This window comes from Protomyctophum parallelum (assembly GCF_964188405.1).
Source record: "Protomyctophum parallelum genome assembly, chromosome: 7".
Classification (NCBI taxonomy): Eukaryota; Metazoa; Chordata; class Actinopteri; order Myctophiformes; family Myctophidae; genus Protomyctophum; species Protomyctophum parallelum.
The window spans coordinates 7,081,723-7,099,307 of NC_139705.1; the positions used below are offsets into that span (position 1 = coordinate 7,081,723).

Here is a 17,585-nt window from a genome sequence, read left to right on the forward strand (position 1 = left end):
TAATTAATTACTCAATTATTATAATTTTTTTCTGTTATTTTTTCTTAGAGGTTGAAATTCACACAAATTAAAAATGTCTGGACTCATTTTTTAACCTAAGACTTTTGACCTTTACGGCTTTACCCTAATAAAAGTAGGTACAATAATTGTAATATATGTGATCATTAGAATGTCTAGAACATGTTTTATTCATTATTGTGAAAGATATCCCCCAAATGTAAATTTTTTATTTATTATATTATATAATAATTATATAATTATTATGAATTTTTCATCAAACTTTATTTATTTATTTATTTTTAACATATTTTTTAGTCTTAGTCCTAGTAGTACAAAGTAGTAGTAAATGAATGCGGGTCTTAGAGGGTTAAACACCAAGCCACGCGTAAATTCAGATCTAGAGTTTCATAGGTCAGGACGCTAGAGGAAAGCCTGTAAGAAAGGCTTTGGTGTTGGATTTTCACTCTGATCCCCTAAATTTGGGCTAAGCCTTAACAAAGGAATGCTTAAAGGGGTTTTATGCTGAAATTGACTTTTTAGGTGGTTATTTTGCAGGTGTAAGCATTTCTGTGCATTCCTCAGCTTTGACAGTGAACAGCATTGTTGAGAAGACGGAATGAGACTTTCATGAACAGTTTCATACTTATTATTGATATTATTTGTATACCTGCAAATTCCCTTTTTTCATACATCTAGAATCTAGATGTTGCAGAGTGTCTGCCCAAAAGATATTCCAAGAAAGCATTATATTAACGGACTGTCATTACATCTTTATCCCATTCTGACCGGGCACCCATTTTGGTGTTAGCATCACGTTGTGCTTTAGCTATTGAAAAATAGCAGATCTACAAGCTCATATCGCGCCACCGAGTGGCGCGATACGAGCTTGTAGGTCTGCTATTTTTGAAAAATTCTAATTTTCTAAACTTTTTTAGAATCTGATCTCAGGTCAGAATGGGTTCATCAGACCAGTGTGTGTCCAGCGGAAACCTCGTATGAATCTGATCTCAGGTCAGAATGGGTTATGCACCATAAAGATGTAAGAACACCAGAGCGTATGGAGATTGGATGAACAATCTTTGGACAGTGAACACATTGAAAGGTAGTGTGGTATGTTGTCACCCTCACTAGGACAAACATAGCATTACAATGTTTTAGCCTAAATGTCAATTCACAGTCCAGACATGGGCATACACAGCCCTAACTCTGCTGGGGTATGTGTGCAGACTAATAGCAGACGTCGGCAGATCTCTGGGCATGTCCAGGTGGCCGCAACATGCATAGTGTTCATATAGTGGTGGACACTATATTGTGTCCACCACTGTTGTTAATATCAATCATGCATTACTGTTGACATTTAGAACATTTCCAAAGAATACAACGTGTAAGCAGTGGAGTCCAAATAATAACTATTCTATTTGAAATGTAGCGGCGTTGAAAGTCATGACCTTGCAAAACAGAAACGAATACTCCAAAGATGTCCTTAACCCATTTTGGGGTTGGGAACCCCTTTTGGTGTTGGCATTATGTTATGCTTTAGCTATTGAAAAATAGCAGATCTACAAGCTCATAGCACGCCACCGAGTGGCGCGCTACGAGCTTGTATAGTCTGCTATTTTTGAAAAATCTTGAAAATGTGTTGCAAATCTTTGAATATATATTCATTCAGAGCGAACGTTTTTTACTCAAATCTTCTGGGGGGGTCCCCCGTGGAACAACATATTTTCAGATGGGGGTCGGTGGCCAATCACATAATAATTTTTGGGGTCCTTGACGTGAAATAGTTTGAAAACCACTGACATAGAAACATGTTTTTTTTTTTTTTTTTAACTGTCAGGATTTAGAAGACATTTGTAGAATCGTCGCCAGGTCTAAATGGGTCAAGTACATTACTAAAGTAAATGTCCTTGGTTACTGTCCACCACTGCAGATACTGTATATATGCTATACTGTACATGCATGGCTCAGCATGACACGGTCTCACAGTGGAATGCTGCATCAGCTGTTCTGTCTTCAGACGTGGCAAATGTAACGATGTAACGGCCAAAAATAGGACCAATCACTGCTATCTTTATAAACGGTGATATGTCATAAGCTTAAACATATATTTATAATTCTCTACATAGATTATCGACTGTAATGTAAAGTTTGTCAATTTCAATCCAGAGCCTTAATTGGCTTGTGCAGGCGTGTTGTTGCATTACATGTCTGATGATCGGCTCACACTCATCCGCCTGGTTCACGGAAGTCATTTCTCTATGGAGAATAACATGGGGTCATGCACACACAATCTGGGAACCGGCTTTTAATTTACCTCTGGGGGCATAGCTAGCCTGGGCACCATTCCATTTTGGGTTCATGAACCGGTCGGGAGCGGATGATATCGCTACGTCATGTTGTAGTACTGTTTTGTAGTCGGCAATCTCCCGGAACTTCCTTTTCCCTCAAACCGATTTTTCTCAATAAAAGCCACAGGCTACGAGAGCTTTTATTGTTATTCTTCCGCTTTGAAGGAAAAGGAAGTTCCGTTTAATTGTTCCTGCCCGATGACTACAAAGCAATACTACAACGATATCATCCGCTCCCGACCGGATCATATGACACTTTTTGGAACAGAGACCAGGCTTTCCTCCGAGGTGGAAAGCCTGGTGAGGCGAGGTTAGGGCATAAGATTTGGCTTTTGGTGGCTAGTTTTTGAATATTGGCGTGGTGTTAGGTATGGGTATAATGATTTCAAAAATCTGTGCAAACGTATTGGGAGCGCCCCCTAGTGGTCTGTTTACACAGACTCGAATATTAGACACTTGTCGGTATGGTTGAAAACCAAAATAATTGATAAAAGAGATTTTACAATGGATTCTGTTACTATAGGGTGTGCTAAATAACATACTAAAATTTTAGGAAAAACGAACAATACAACCAGAAAGGCATCGTTTTCAAGAAGGCTAAAATTAGCTAAAATGCCTATAAACTGGGATTTAAATTATGCACTTGGTAACTACTTTTTGAATTTTGGCATGGTGTTAGGTATGGGCATAAGGTTTTCAAAAACCATCGCAAACTAATTTGGCTCGCCCCCTAGTGGTCAGCCCTCAGCCCTCAGCCCTCCACTTCCTGTGTTTTCATCCCCGCTATCAACTCTGAATGGCCTTGCTGACAGATTTGGTAGCGCAGCACAGAATCTGTTCTTGAGGCCTGGGCCGTGGCTCAGCGGTCCAGGCACGTTGGCTGGTAATCCAGTCTGGCAGTGTGCCGCGGGTTCGACTGCCGATCCCGACGGCCTTTACTGCATGTCACTCCCCCATCTCTCTCCCGATGTCCTGTCAGCATACTGTGTGTCCCTCTATAAAAAATATAAAATTAAGAACAAAAACATTAAAAAAGAAAATCTGTTCTTGAGAGATTACTGCACACTAAATGGATCTGTTACGTTACCCATGATACTAATAATGTCATCGGTAAGTAACATACTAACACCTTACACCAAGGAAGTAGGGAACCAAGCCTGGAAGTAGGAAGAGTTATTCTGTGTGCATAATGCATATAGCCCAATGACTGGGTTGTCTTTGGTTTTGGTTTTCCACTTGAAAACGAGGAATGACACCTTCACTGGGTGACTGCAGTACATATTGCAGCAAAAAAAAAAGAAAGATGTTTAGTTTGTTTACTAAACAGAGATTGTTTGTTTGTCTGGTGAAGCTGATTGGAGTTGAGATAGACCAGCCAGCCAGTAGTGTTGATTTACATCTCAAAGGATAGAGTCGAAAATAAAAAAATCTGAATTTTCTATTTCAGCAGCACCTTTACGCAAGCCTTGTTTACAACCACGAATAACAATTCCACAAATGGTATCGTACAAGCATTTTCTGAAATGACGTTGGATGATGTGTTGCATGGTAAACAACCTTCCTGATCATGTTGCAGAACTGAAGTTTTTTTTTCCCTTGATTCACTTCAAAAAGTGATTCCCAGACGGCATCTGACAAAACAACCAACACATGGACCTGGATGACTTTGCCCTCCCGCACTGGGGGAGGGCAATAAGAACTTTCCGCGCCTGCTCTAGAATAACAAATGAACCCATTCTGACCTGAGATCAGATTCACACGAGTTTTCCACTGGACACACACTGGTCTGATGAACCCATTCTGACCTGAGATCAGATTCTAAAAATGTCAGTCGTTCTTCGATTTTTTTCAAAAATAGCAGACCTACAAGCTCGTATCGCGCCACTCGGTGGCGCGATATGAGCTTGTAGATCTGCTATTTTTAAATAGCTAAAGCACGACATGATGCTAACACCAAAATGGGTTCCCGCTCAGAATGGCTTAACAGATCAAGATAGATCAACTAGATCAAATATATGTATATATAATATACATATTTAATACCTCAAATTTTAGATATGCAACGCAAACACAAATGAATGTATATAACTTTGAGAAAGTGGTACTTCTTGTTGTATAGGGCTCTCAAGGATGCCAGACCTGACAAAATGGTGTCATTTCCCACTGATAACTTTAATATTTAATATTCCCTCCCGTGGTTCCATCCTGTGTTGTCATAATTATATCAGATTGCAGTGGTGGAGAGCAGGAGGGCGGTCCGCAGCAGCCGCCCCCGCAGGTGGCTTCTGTCCTGGTCAACGGCTCTCCAAAGGCGCCTCGCGTCGAGGGGCCCGGCACCACCACCACCGCCACCACCGCCGCCGCCGCCGCCGCCGGCCAGCCGGCCCAGCCGCCCTGTCGGCCGGCGTGCTTCGATGTCACCCTGCAGCGCAAAGAAACCGAGGGCTTCGGCTTTGTCATCCTCACGTCCAAGAACAAGCCGCCACCTGGTGGTAAGATATAAAGAAAGAGACGTCACTTCTCTTGTCCACTGTGAGACTGTCACACATTGTGCCTTTTTTTTTTAGTGGTGCAACCACTCCTACGACCAGCAATGTCCGCGTGTACACACACCTATGCATGTATCCGTGGTCATGAGCACGAGTATGTGACTTATTGATACCAGTAGGGGTCGCCAGAAACAGAGAGAGGGGCAGTGCTGTGCCTGCTGCCTGCTAATGAGAGAGAGAGGAGGGGGGGGGGGAGAGGGGAGTTGCACCACTCGGTTCACACAGGTGTGATTTTTTTATTTAATTTGGATGAACATTTTACAGATGAGAAGCTTCACAGAAAATGTGTCATTGCACATAAGGGTGAAATAATGTTCTACTTTGAGAAATGCTGCTTTTAGCAGATGATGTACACCTTTTCAGAATGTAGCTCTAGAAATAACATGATCAGCGAGATTGGTAACGGTAAAGCTACATGTAAGAGCGTCTCACGTTAACAACTCAACGTATGTAATTAGATAGCATTTTATGTAGTCATAGCACTACATACAGCAGTGTACAGTATACGCATAATTTCATTAAATAGATATTCCACAGTTCGACGGAACTGTTAGGTTCTTAGCTTACGTAATAGGTATGATTCTTATGTACTTATGTACTTGATGTATTACTGTAAATCGCTCGGGATTAAGAGTGATTTACATTATGGATTAAGAGCGTCTGCTAAATTGTAAACTGAATGCAGGTCAGACATAATATGCAACCAAGCTAGTCATCGAGCAAAAACATTACGTTGAAATGTGTCTTTTTTTTTCTTCTCTGCGGCAGTTATCCCACACAAGATTGGCCGGATCATCGAGGGCAGTCCCACGGACCGCACGGGGCAGATGAAGGTGGGAGACCGCATCTCCGCCGTGAACGACCAGTCCATCATGGAGCTTTCCCACAACGACATAGTCCAGCTCATCAAAGAGGCCGGCACCTCGGTCACGCTCACCGTGGTCCCTGAAGACGGTACGTTGATGCGTTGGGAACGATCCGGTCCTGTTGACTTCCAGGATGTTGTAGGAGTGAGATACGTACGTTGATGCGTTAGGAACGATCCGGTCCAGTTGACTTCCCGGAATGTTGTAGGAGTGAGATACGTTAACCCGTTTAGGCCTGACGTCGAAAAAAGAAAAAAAAGTATTCTGAAAGAATATATATTCAAAGATTTGTGCCGCATTTTCATGATTTTTCAAAAATAGCAGACCTACAAGCTCGTAGCGCGCCACTCGGTGGCGCGCTATGAGCTTGTAGATCTGCTGTTTTTCAATAGCTAAATAATGCTTAGTTAAAGGCTAATTTGTTGTGTTAAAGGCAAAAAGGTTTCAAAAATGTAAAGAGGAAAGAAAGAAAAGAAAATTGAAAAAATGGTGGATTCTAGGGGCTTGTCGCTCCACATTTAAGTACAAAGATTATGTGGTTAAATGATTCATTAGTGTATAATAAACATGCTTAACGATTGGTTATTCATTGAATGAATAAGCCCTAGGTTGTAGATAAAACTCCACATCACTTCATTGTGTTAGAATGGAAGGGGGGGAAAGAAATCAATGAAGCCATTGGATATCGTACTGTACTGTGGTGTGTGACTGGTGTCCCATTGTGGATTGCAAGACAAAGCGGTGCTCCTGTGTTCTGTCCTTGTGTTTGGACATCCTTGGAATGTTTGGTGTGTTTATTGTGTTTGGAACAGAGACCGGTCCTCCGTCCGGAACCAGTTCAGCCAAGCAGAGCCCGTCGTCACAACACAGAGCCGTTGGCCAGCAGCCCCCCAGCCACCCGGACAGGTAGAGGGGCTATGCACGCACGCACGCACGCACGCACGCACACACACACACACACACACACACACACACACACACACACACACACACACACACACAGTCCTGACTGTATTAAACATTTAACTTGAGTAAAAGTACATAAGTATTGGAATCAAAACTTAAAGGAGAATTCCATACTAAAAGGCTTTCTTACCTTTCTTTGTAGTTGTTACGTCCCCATCAAAGAGGTCCAGGTGTTATTTTGTGCAAAAGCTCCTTATTGGCTATTTCCCCTACCATAAGCCCTAAATGAATTGCATTGAATTGAATGGGATGTATGGGGTGTTGTGCTAAATCGCTTATTTCCATCGCTCAAAATTATAAATTTTTTGTATATATCCTCTCTTCATAATGTAAATAATAACCCAAGCGGCACACTTTACTACTTATTTCGATGGAAATAAGCAAATTAGCACAACACCCCATACATCCCATTCAATTCAATGCAATTCATTTAGGGCTTATGGTAGGGGAAATAGCCAATAAGGAGCTTTTGCACAAAATAACACCTGGACCTCTTTGATGGGGACGTAACAACTACAAAGAAAGGTAAGAAAGCCTTTTAGTATGGAATTCTCCTTTAAGTGAAAGGGACCCCCCCCCCGCACACACACACACACAAAAGGAACAAGAAAAGAAAAGTGAGCTTGTAGATCCTCTACTTTCAAATATCCAAAGTATAAAATAGGGTTTAAGTTTAGGCCTGACGTTGAACATTTAAAAAATGTCTTCTAAATCCTGAAAGTTTTCTAAAATACCTATGTTTCTATGTCAGTGGTGCATTTCAAGGACCCCAAAAATGATATGTAATTGGCCACCAACCCCCATCTGAAAAATATGTTGTTCCAGAAACCCTCCCAGAAGCAAAGATTTGAGTTAAAACAGTTTGCTCTGAAAGAATATATATATTCAAACATTTTCACGATTTAAAAAAAAATAGCTCGTAGTGCGGCACTCGCCGTGCTATGAGGCAGCTAAAGTATAACATAATGAAACACCAAAAGGGGTTCCCGCCCCCAAAATGAGTTGTTATAAATTAAGCAACTAGTAACTAAATCTGTCCAGATAATTGTAGTGAAGTGAAAAGTCGAATACTTTCCTCTGAGATGTAGTGAAATAGAATTAAGTCAAAGTCAAAGCAGCTCAAAGTTGTACTTTCCACCCGGCTCATTAGAACGCTGCTCTCCTCACATACAGAAAGCATAGGATAAAAGGTCTCATGTCTCATTAGAACGCTGCTCTCCTCACATACAGAAAGCATAGGATAAAATGTCCCATGTCTCATTAGAACGCTGCTCTCCTCACATACAGAAAGCATAGGATAAAATGTCTCATGTCTCATTAGAACGCTGCTCTCCTCACATACAGAAAGCATAGGATAAAATGTCTCATGTCTCATTAGAACGCTGCTCTCCTCACATACAGAAAGCATAGGATAAAATGCCTCATGTCTCATTAGAACGCTGCTCTCCTCACATACAGAAAGCATAGGATAAAAGGTCTCATGTCTCATTAGAACGCTGCTCTCCTCACATACAGAAAGCATAGGATAAAATGTCTCATGTCTCATTACAACGCTGCTCTCCTCACATACAGAAAGCATAGGATAAAAGGTCTCATGTCTCATTAGAACGCTGCTCTCCTCACATACAGAAAGCATAGAATAAAATGTCTCATGTCTCATTAGAACGCTGCTCTCCTCACATACAGAAAGCATAGGATAAAAGGTCTCATGTCTCATTAGAACGCTGCTCTCCTCACATACAGAAAGCATAGGATAAAATGTCTCATGTCTCATTAGAACGCTGCTCTCCTCACATACAGAAAGCATAGGATAAAAGGTCTCATGTCTCATTAGAACGCTGCTCTCCTCACATACAGAAAGCATAGGATAAAATGTCTCATTACAACGCTGCTCTCCTCACATACAGAAAGCATAGGATAAAATGTCTCATGTCTCATTAGAACGCTGCTCTCCTCACATACAGAAAGCATAGGATAAAATGTCTCATGTCTCATTAGAACGCTGCTCTCCTCACATACAGAAAGCATAGGATAAAATGTCCCATGTCTCATTAGAACGCTGCTCTCCTCACATACAGAAAGCATAGGATAAAATGTCTCATGTCTCATTACAACGCTGCTCTCCTCACATACAGAAAGCATAGGATAAAATGTCTCATGTCTCATTAGAACGCTGCTCTCCTCACATACAGAAAGCATAGGATAAAATGTCTCATGTCTCATTAGAACGCTGCTCTCCTCACATACAGAAAGCATAGGATAAAATGTCCCATGTCTCATTACAACGCTGCTCTCCTCACATACAGAAAGCATAGGATAAAATATCTCATGCAGCGGGAGGCCCGTGGAGAGCAACGGATTATTGGAGTCTCACTTTACGCTTTGATCTTCCTCTTTAAACGAGATCACCTGTGTCAGGACTGTTAAGCCTAATTTATCGTCCGCCGCACGACGGTGTGTTGCGACCGGAAAATAACAGAGCAATAAGCTCACAACGACGCATAGCGTAGCATCCGTGACGCATTGTAAACTTGTAGGTTGGCTATTTTCCGACACTCGAACGGAGTATGAATCAGACTTGTACTGTGTTTCTGCGGATACAAATCTTCCTTTCTCGTCTGTTTCGTCTCTCTCAATCAACATGTCTGCACCTTTCTATTGTTTTCTGATTATATTTTATTCTATGATTTCATTCGATAATTCCGTCCGTCTTTATTTAAGGCACGTTGTTGTGACTTTGTTTTTGATAAGTGCTATAATGTTTATTATAGTTTGTTATGATTCGTATTTTGTACTTAACCCATTTTGGGCGGGAACCCCTTTTGGTGTTAGCATGTTATGCTTTAGCTATTGAGAAATAGCAGATCTACAAGCTCATAGCGCGCCACCGAGTGGCGCGCTACGAGCTTGTAGGTCTGCTATTTTTGAATTTTTAGAATCTGATCTCGGGTCAGAATGGGTTAATTAATTATCTTGCTATTACGTTTATTATTTATTATTTTTATTATTGTGGCGTGACGTCAATTCTGTCATCTCGCCTGCATGGTGAAGTATGTGACCTCATCTCTGCACCAGTGGCTGCTATAAGGAAGGCGCGGCCTCTGTTGATAGTGTGGCGAGCCACTGGCGATGCAGCTAAGTTCCCACAGAGGCCTTGTAATGAGCTCTGTGAAGCATTAAAGTATGCCCCAGCTGTCTGCCAGTGAACCGTAAAGGCAAACGCGGTGCTTTGAAAGGATTTACGCCGACTCCTCACACTGTATAATGAGAGAGCAATGAGACAGAGCCCTGATGTCGTAATGAAGCCAGTTCCATTGGAGGCATCTTAATGGAAAAGGGACACGAAAGGCCGTCTGTGAAGCGTCACTTGACAGAAGTAAAATTTTCAAATACCCCCCCCTCCCCGGGGGTACTTACTATTAACCCATTCTGACCTGAGATCAGATTCATACGAGGTTTCCACGGGACACACACTGGTCTGATCAACCCATTCTGACCTGAGATCAGATTCTAAAAATGTCAGTCGTTCTTCGATTTAAAAAAAATAGCAGACCTACAAGCTCGTATCGCGCCACTCGGTGGCGCGATATGAGCTTGTAGATCTGCTATTTTTCAATAGCTAAAGCATGACATGATGCCGACACCAAAATGGGTGCCCGTTCAGAATGGGTTAAGGGTGCAACAGTTAATCGAAGTAATCAATTTAATCGATTTGTAAAAATGAGAATGTACTGTATATGAACCTTTTTATTGAAAAGGATATCCCCTTGAGTTATATGATCTCGTTTGAGGGTTGAGTTGTATCGTCTCGTTTGAGGGTTGAGTTGTATCGTCTCGTTTTCGAGGGTTGAGTTGTATCGTCTCGTTTGAGGGTTGAGTTGTATCGTCTCGTTTTCGAGGGTTGAGTTGTATCGTCTCGTTTGAGGGTTGAGTTGTATCGTCTCGTTTGAGGGGTGAGTTGTATCGTCTCGTTTGAGGGTTGAGTTGTATCATCTAGTTTGAGGGTTGAGTTGTATCATCTAGTTTGAGGGTTGAGTTGTATCATCTAGTTTGAGGGTTGAGTTGTATGATCTCGTTTGAGGGTTGAGTTGTATCGTCTCGTTTGAGGGTTGAGTTGTATCGTCTCGTTTGAGGGTTGAGTTGTATCGTCTCGTTTGAGGGTTGAGTTGTACCATCTAGTTTGAGGGTTGAGTTGTATCGTCTCGTTTGAGGGTTGAGTTGTATCGTCTCGTTTGAGGGTTGAGTTGTATCGTCTCGTTTGAGGGTTGAGTTGTACCATCTAGTTTGAGGGTTGTGTTGTATCGTCTCGTTTTCGAGGGTTGTGTTGTATCGTCTCGTTTTCGAGGGGGTTCAACAGCAAGTACAGTAGACAGAACAATACGACAAATACATACATGCATACATAAACGGAAGGAAAGAAGCAGAAACATAAAGCTCTCCTGAAACTGGCCGCTCCCACCCCACCTGATCACCCACAGAATTACAGACTTCATGCATCAATGTACTCTAAAAGCTAATGAACAGACTACAGACCATTACATACATGGACATGCGATATCTTGCACTAACATACTTAACCCATTTAGACCTACGTTTGATTCTACAAAATGTCTTCCAAATCCTGACCGTTTTCTGAAAAACCTATGTTTCTATGTCAGTGGTTCTCAATATTCCATGTCAAGGACCCCCAGAATTATATGTATTTGGCCGCCGACCCCCATCTGAAAATATGTTGTTCCAGGGACCCCCCAGAAGCAAAGATTTGAGTTCGCTCTGAAAGAATATATTCAAAGATTTGCGTCACATCTTCACGATTTTTCAAAAATAGCAGACCTATAAGTTTATATGAGCTTGTAGATCTGCTATTTTTCAATAGCTAACAGTATAACATAATCCTTAAAACACCAAAAGGGGCCCAGAATGGCTTAAATAAATATACAAAATACAAACATGCACCTTGGATGTTAAATCACAGTATATTCACAGGATAGTTTATAAGAGACAGAGAAAACGAGGCATTTCGAAGCAGGGTATTTGAAAATGAGTTAAGGATGGAATGTAGCTCGCTATGAGCTTGCAAATCGCCTATTTTCACTGTAGAGCTTAAGTGGTTCATCAGGCCAATGGATTTAGTTGATATTTGTTAATCAATTCCAATAAAAAAGAGAAAGACATAAAAAAGACAAAATACCAAAGAAAACATGCTTCAAGATTATTTGATAAACCAAAAAAGTAATTTGTTTTAAACTAATTGAACGTTGCAGCCCTACTTACTGGGACACAGAAATCCATGTTTTTCATGCTGAAAGAACTTAATGCCCCAGTTTTTTCTAATGTCCAAATTGTTCAATTACCCCTGTTTAATGGCAAGAACATTAATGCCCCTTTTTGACTAAAATATGCATGCTTCCAGTTTCTGAGGCAAAATGTAATAGTCCATTCATAGAGCTGGAGGAAGTCATTAGCCAGCCATTACGGATAGCCAGTGGCATTTGGTGTAAAGTACATTACTTTTTCAAAATGTCATATCTGAAATAGTCTCTGAAACAACCCAATCTTCTTACGGATAATCTTAACCCATTCTGAACGGGCACCCATTTTGGTGTCAGCATCATGTTATGCTTTAGCTATTGAAAAATAGCAGATCTACAAGCTCATATCGCGCCACCGAGTGGCGCGATACGAGCTTGTAGGTCTGCTATTTTTGAAAAATCGAAGAGCGACTGACATTTCTAGAATCTGATCTCAGGTCAGAATGGGTTAAAGACCAACACCTCCTTTTTTCACAGGAGAAGATATTGTTAAAACCCCTTTTTTTTTTCTACCTTCTATAAACGGAACCCTGGCCCTAACCTGGGGAAGTACAGTATCAGTGCCATGCTCGACCCATCAACCTACACAGGGCTATTAGGTACATTAGGACACTAATGTTGGTTCTCAACACCGGGACCACCAGGTGTACAAACCCTTACAGGGCTGCAGCTGTGGGTGTTGTCCTGGATAAGTCAGCTATCCTTTAAGACTCATGTAGGTTTGCACTTTACAACATGCGATTACAGCCTCACCCAGGAGACTGGCTAACTCCATATCCAGGCCTCAGTTATTACGACTACTGTAACTCCCTCTTTACTGGCCTCCTGGCGTTCTCACTTCAGTCTCTTCAAATGGTACAGAATGCTGCCGTAGTACAGTAGTCAAAACATAAAATGTCTTCCCACCCCTTTTGCTCCCGGTTGCTGCCTGTACTGAATACAAAACACTGACCAAAGGCATGGCATAATAACGCTCACTTAGATCAGCTAACACCGTGATGATGACCGAGCCCTCCCTAAAACACCATGGACAACCTTCCACACGTTCTAAACTCGTCTCCCTCCTGGCTCCCAATCTGTGTAATAAACTCCCCATTGTCTCATTATGTCTCCCTCCTGGCTCCCAATCTGTGTAATAAACTCCCCATTGTCTCATTATGTCTCCTAATTGTCTGCCGTAATGAAGACTGACCTTCAGACTCCACTAGTACCTACCTAGTACACTCTACCTGTACCTTTAGCCACATTTTTCTTTTGATTGATGCTAGCGACTGACATAATTGACCACAAAATCTGTGGTCAATAATGTCCGTCGCTAGCATAAATCGAAAGATTAATGTTAAGAATGGGATTTAGATCACTTGTTAAGAAAGGGATTTATAGTTAGTATGTTATTTTAGACAGATGCTAGGGTCATTGTTTACCTGGTATCTATCTTATAGTTTAAATGTACATAATGTTATTTAGATATGATGTTGTTTATCTTATAGTTGTCTACCTTATAGTTTCAATGTACAGAAGGTTATTTTGATAGCATGTTGTTTTTAGACAGATGCTAGGTTAATTGTTTATCTGGTATACTAGTTTCTTGATGCACTACATTGCTATGTGATAATTTACTAAATTGTAACTCTGAGAGTGTACAAATGGAACAAAATTGATCATTTGGTTCCATTTACACTCAGGGTTAAATGAACGCTGAGGATCTTTACGGTGTAGAATTTAGAGAGGGTCCAATCTACAGTACACTGTACAGTAGATGGGGGGGGGGGGGGTCTGTGGTGTAATGCATCCTTAAAATTAAAAGGGTTTAGAATCACAGCATTAGGTAAAGGTGTCTGCTAAGAAGTATTGTCATGTTCTAGTTGGGTCAAATACTGGTTTCTACTGTTTTTTTGTTTAGTTTTTTTTAACCCAGAGAGATTTTCTTTACAGCAAGTAATTTTAAAACAATGATTCACAAATATTTTCCCCCCACATCCCAATGGCAGCACAAATACAAAGAAAATCTTCCAAGAAACACCAGGAAATGTTTTGACAACGATAAATACAGAACAAAAAAAACCCAAACATATTACATACAGTACAGTTGAACAAACAAATGCACAATGTCCGTCACAGTTCCCTACCCCCACCCCACAGCTGACTACTCCCAATTACTGGTTTCTACTGTTGGTTATGCTGCAGTAGTATGTGATTGTACTGTGTGTGTATGTGTGTGTTGGGGCAGGAATGGCGAGTCGGATGATAAGAAGGAGGTGGGCGTCGGCTGGCCAGAGCTGAAATCTCTCCCAGCTGGAGAGGGGGGAGAGCTTATCACCTCGGGCCCAAAACAGGTGATGAGAAAGTTAACCCATTCTGACCTGAGATCAGATTCATACGAGGTTTCCGCCGGACACACACTGGTCTGATGAACCCATTCTGACCTGAGATCAGATTCTAAAAATGTCAGTCGTTCTTCGATTTTTCAAAAAATAGCAGACCTACAAGCTCGTATCGCGCCACTCGGTGGCGCGATATGAGCTTGTAGATCTGCTATTTTTAAATAGCTAAAGCATAACATGATGCTAACACCAAAATGGGTGCCCGGTCAGAATGGGTTAAACTGGGCTTGTTCTCACAGTTACTGTACACACTGTATGTGGCAGACGCTTTTCTTACACTGAATGCATCGTTGCTCAAAGGGTGTGCAACTGATATTTTTCACTTAGAATTTGTGTTAGTGTTATAATAACTGTTTATTATAACAGGGGGTAGTAGGGGTACTGTATGTCTGTCTCTCCAGATCGTTTTACATTTCTTGTTATTCATGTCCTCACTGTATTGCATTACAGCTATTATTTTATTTTGACAGAAAATACAGTTTTCAGGCTGGTGATAACATCCAATCAGAAGAGTGAGGACACAGGCTGATCAAATTAAATTGGAAGTGATGAAACAAAATAATGACGAGAAAACAAATTGAAACACGTCACGGAACACTGTAACGTTGAAGCTGATAATGAACAGTCCTCTCTCTCGATTGGATAAAACGTGTATCCTTACTTGAAAACGTATTTTCTGTTTACCAAAGAGCTGGAGAGATGGGGAAGACTACTGTTGAACTGAACAAACACTCTGAATATCGAACTTTTTACACAAATATATCACTTACATCTCCTGTATTGTTTTTTTTTTTGCCTACGCTGAAAAAGGGGGAAGTGCATTGGAGAATGCAAGGGGAATGTTGCGCCGGAAACTGTGTCCCAGTATTAATCTGTGTCCTCCCAACATGCATTTCACTGATGACACGTGATTTGCAGGGAGATGAGTTGTTCAGTACCCCCTGGTGGCCGCGGGGGCTACTGTGCCCAATTCACTAATAAATTAATTAATAATCATTAATGTGTCAAATCGAAAAAAGGGAGTGATTGGTGCAGGCAGTAAGGAGTTACGGCACTGTTTCTGACAGACACACGGACAGACATTCGGTTAATTATAGTAGGATAACTATTATAACTTCATATGGTTGTCTCCGTGTCGACAGGGCTGTTTTATAACTGTTATAACTTCATATGGTTGTCTCCGTGTCGACAGGGCTGTTTTGTGGTGGAGCTGGAACGCAGCCAGCGTGGCTTTGGGTTCAGCCTGAGGGGCGGGAAGGAGTACAACATGGGCCTGTTCATCCTACGACTAGCCGAGGAGGGACCTGCTCTCAAAGATGGCAGGATACATGTAAGTCATTCAACTGCCTCGACGTCTGCCTGGCATCTGTGCCAGTGGTGGTACAGTAATGAAGTTTACTTCAATACTGTACGTACAGTAGGGTACAGTATAAACACAAACAAACATTGAAGACAAAAGTGAGGACGGAAAAGTGAGGACGCAAATTGTGATTACATCCGGGCCGGATGTTATGCTGATACGAGCCCCTCGCTTCACACGGGTGTGATTCTTTGAGTATCTGTACACAATACTGTATAGCTCTGTGTTCTGGTTGGTGGGAAAAGGGGTGTTTTCTTATATGAATTGTTCATTTACATTTACCGTACAGTTAAACAACTTTACCTCCGTGTCACAGGTCGGAGATCAGATCGTGGAGATCAACGGCGAGGCCACCCAGGGCATCACGCACACACGGGCCATCGAGCTGATCCAAGCGGGGGGCACCAAAGTTCATCTGCTGCTCCGACCTGGCCTGGGCTTGGTCCCCGACCACAGTGCGTGAACACTTGAGAGCGACATGCATGCACGCACGCACGCACACGCACGCACGCACGCACGCACAGTACTGGCAGCAGTGCAATTGGACACACCGTATAGAGGTTTAACACAGTAGACTATTTAGCAGTAGCACACACATCATACAGATGTAGAAGCTTTGGTATGAATATGCTTGACTTTCTTTATTCTTCTCATGCATGTGTTGCAAAGCCTCTGCTGCTCTCTCTCTCTCTCTCTCTCTCTCTCTCTCTGTCTCTCACTACCGTGCTTTCAGTGTCTCGCCTTCCCAGCACTGCTCTCTATTTCTGTTTCTTTATTTCTTCCTCCTATAGGTCTGAACTCTTCCTCCACCCTGTGCTTCTACATGAAACCAGAGCATCACTAAAGGGCCTCACTGCTTTTCTTGGTCTGTCCCTAATAACCTTGGTAAACCTTGTCCTACTTTTTGCCTTTGTCCTCTCCTGTTTTAAACTATAACGATTCACCTCCCAGATTCAGCTCCTCCTGACTATGTCCCAAATAAGTCCCTAATTAAGTCCTATGGCGTCATGGTCTTGGCATATCATCACAGAACTGTAGAGGGCTGTGGAACAAAGCAGTGACTCCTAGGACAATGAACAGACCTGCATGAGCGCTGGAAGCCTTTAGAGGCTCAGAGATTCTTTTTAAAATTATTATTAGTAAACCCCACCCTGCCACTGAGCACACGCCTCATCCTGAGGCAAAGAACAATAAAGATTGAGACATTGGCGAAACCCCCGTAACTAGATATTGATCAGCGAGTGACGAATGGTTACAAGGATACGCATGTGCATTCACTGGCCCCAAACCGAAGATTAATTTTTTCTATGAGTTGTTACTCATAGAAATAGAGAAGCTCATTCCAGCCCCACTAAGTCCATTCACCCTTCGCTCTCTTTCTCTGATTCTCTGCTGCATTCTTCTGCTCTTAACCATTAATTATGTTAATTAATCATTCTTCTGCTCTTAATCACGGCCGTGCAATTCTTATCAACATTAGGACATTGAAATGTCACTGCTGGGTGAAAATGTAGTTTCCATTGAGACTGAATGACATTATGGCATTTTCAATATTTCTTTCCAATTTCATAATGATATAGTATGATATTTGAGATTGATTTTGTTTGTTATATGTATCTATTAGACTTTTGTATGTATTTATTTGTAAAATAGAAACCTTTATAAGTCAACACAATTAACCAAAAGAACACATTGTCAGGTTAAACATTGACAGCATTTAACCAGTTAAACCCTGTACTCGACTGGAGACCCCCAGGGGTCAATACTTTTTTCCCATCTGCAGATAAATAGCAGATCTAC

The 17,585-nt window shown here is 41.6% G+C and overlaps 1 protein-coding gene across 1 annotated transcript in view; it reads left to right on the forward strand.

Annotated features, from left to right (window-relative positions):
- The window catches only part of magi3a (membrane associated guanylate kinase, WW and PDZ domain containing 3a), a 209,401-nt gene that overhangs the window by 187,141 nt on the left and 4,675 nt on the right, over nucleotides 1-17,585 (forward strand). Inside the window, exons 15-20 of the mRNA XM_083769595.1 lie at nucleotides 4,577-4,840; nucleotides 5,666-5,851; nucleotides 6,576-6,669; nucleotides 14,272-14,377; nucleotides 15,618-15,755; nucleotides 16,102-16,240. Coding sequence (XP_083625721.1) covers nucleotides 4,577-4,840; nucleotides 5,666-5,851; nucleotides 6,576-6,669; nucleotides 14,272-14,377; nucleotides 15,618-15,755; nucleotides 16,102-16,240 — 927 coding nt within the window. The remainder of the gene's footprint in view (nucleotides 1-4,576; nucleotides 4,841-5,665; nucleotides 5,852-6,575; nucleotides 6,670-14,271; nucleotides 14,378-15,617; nucleotides 15,756-16,101; nucleotides 16,241-17,585) is intronic.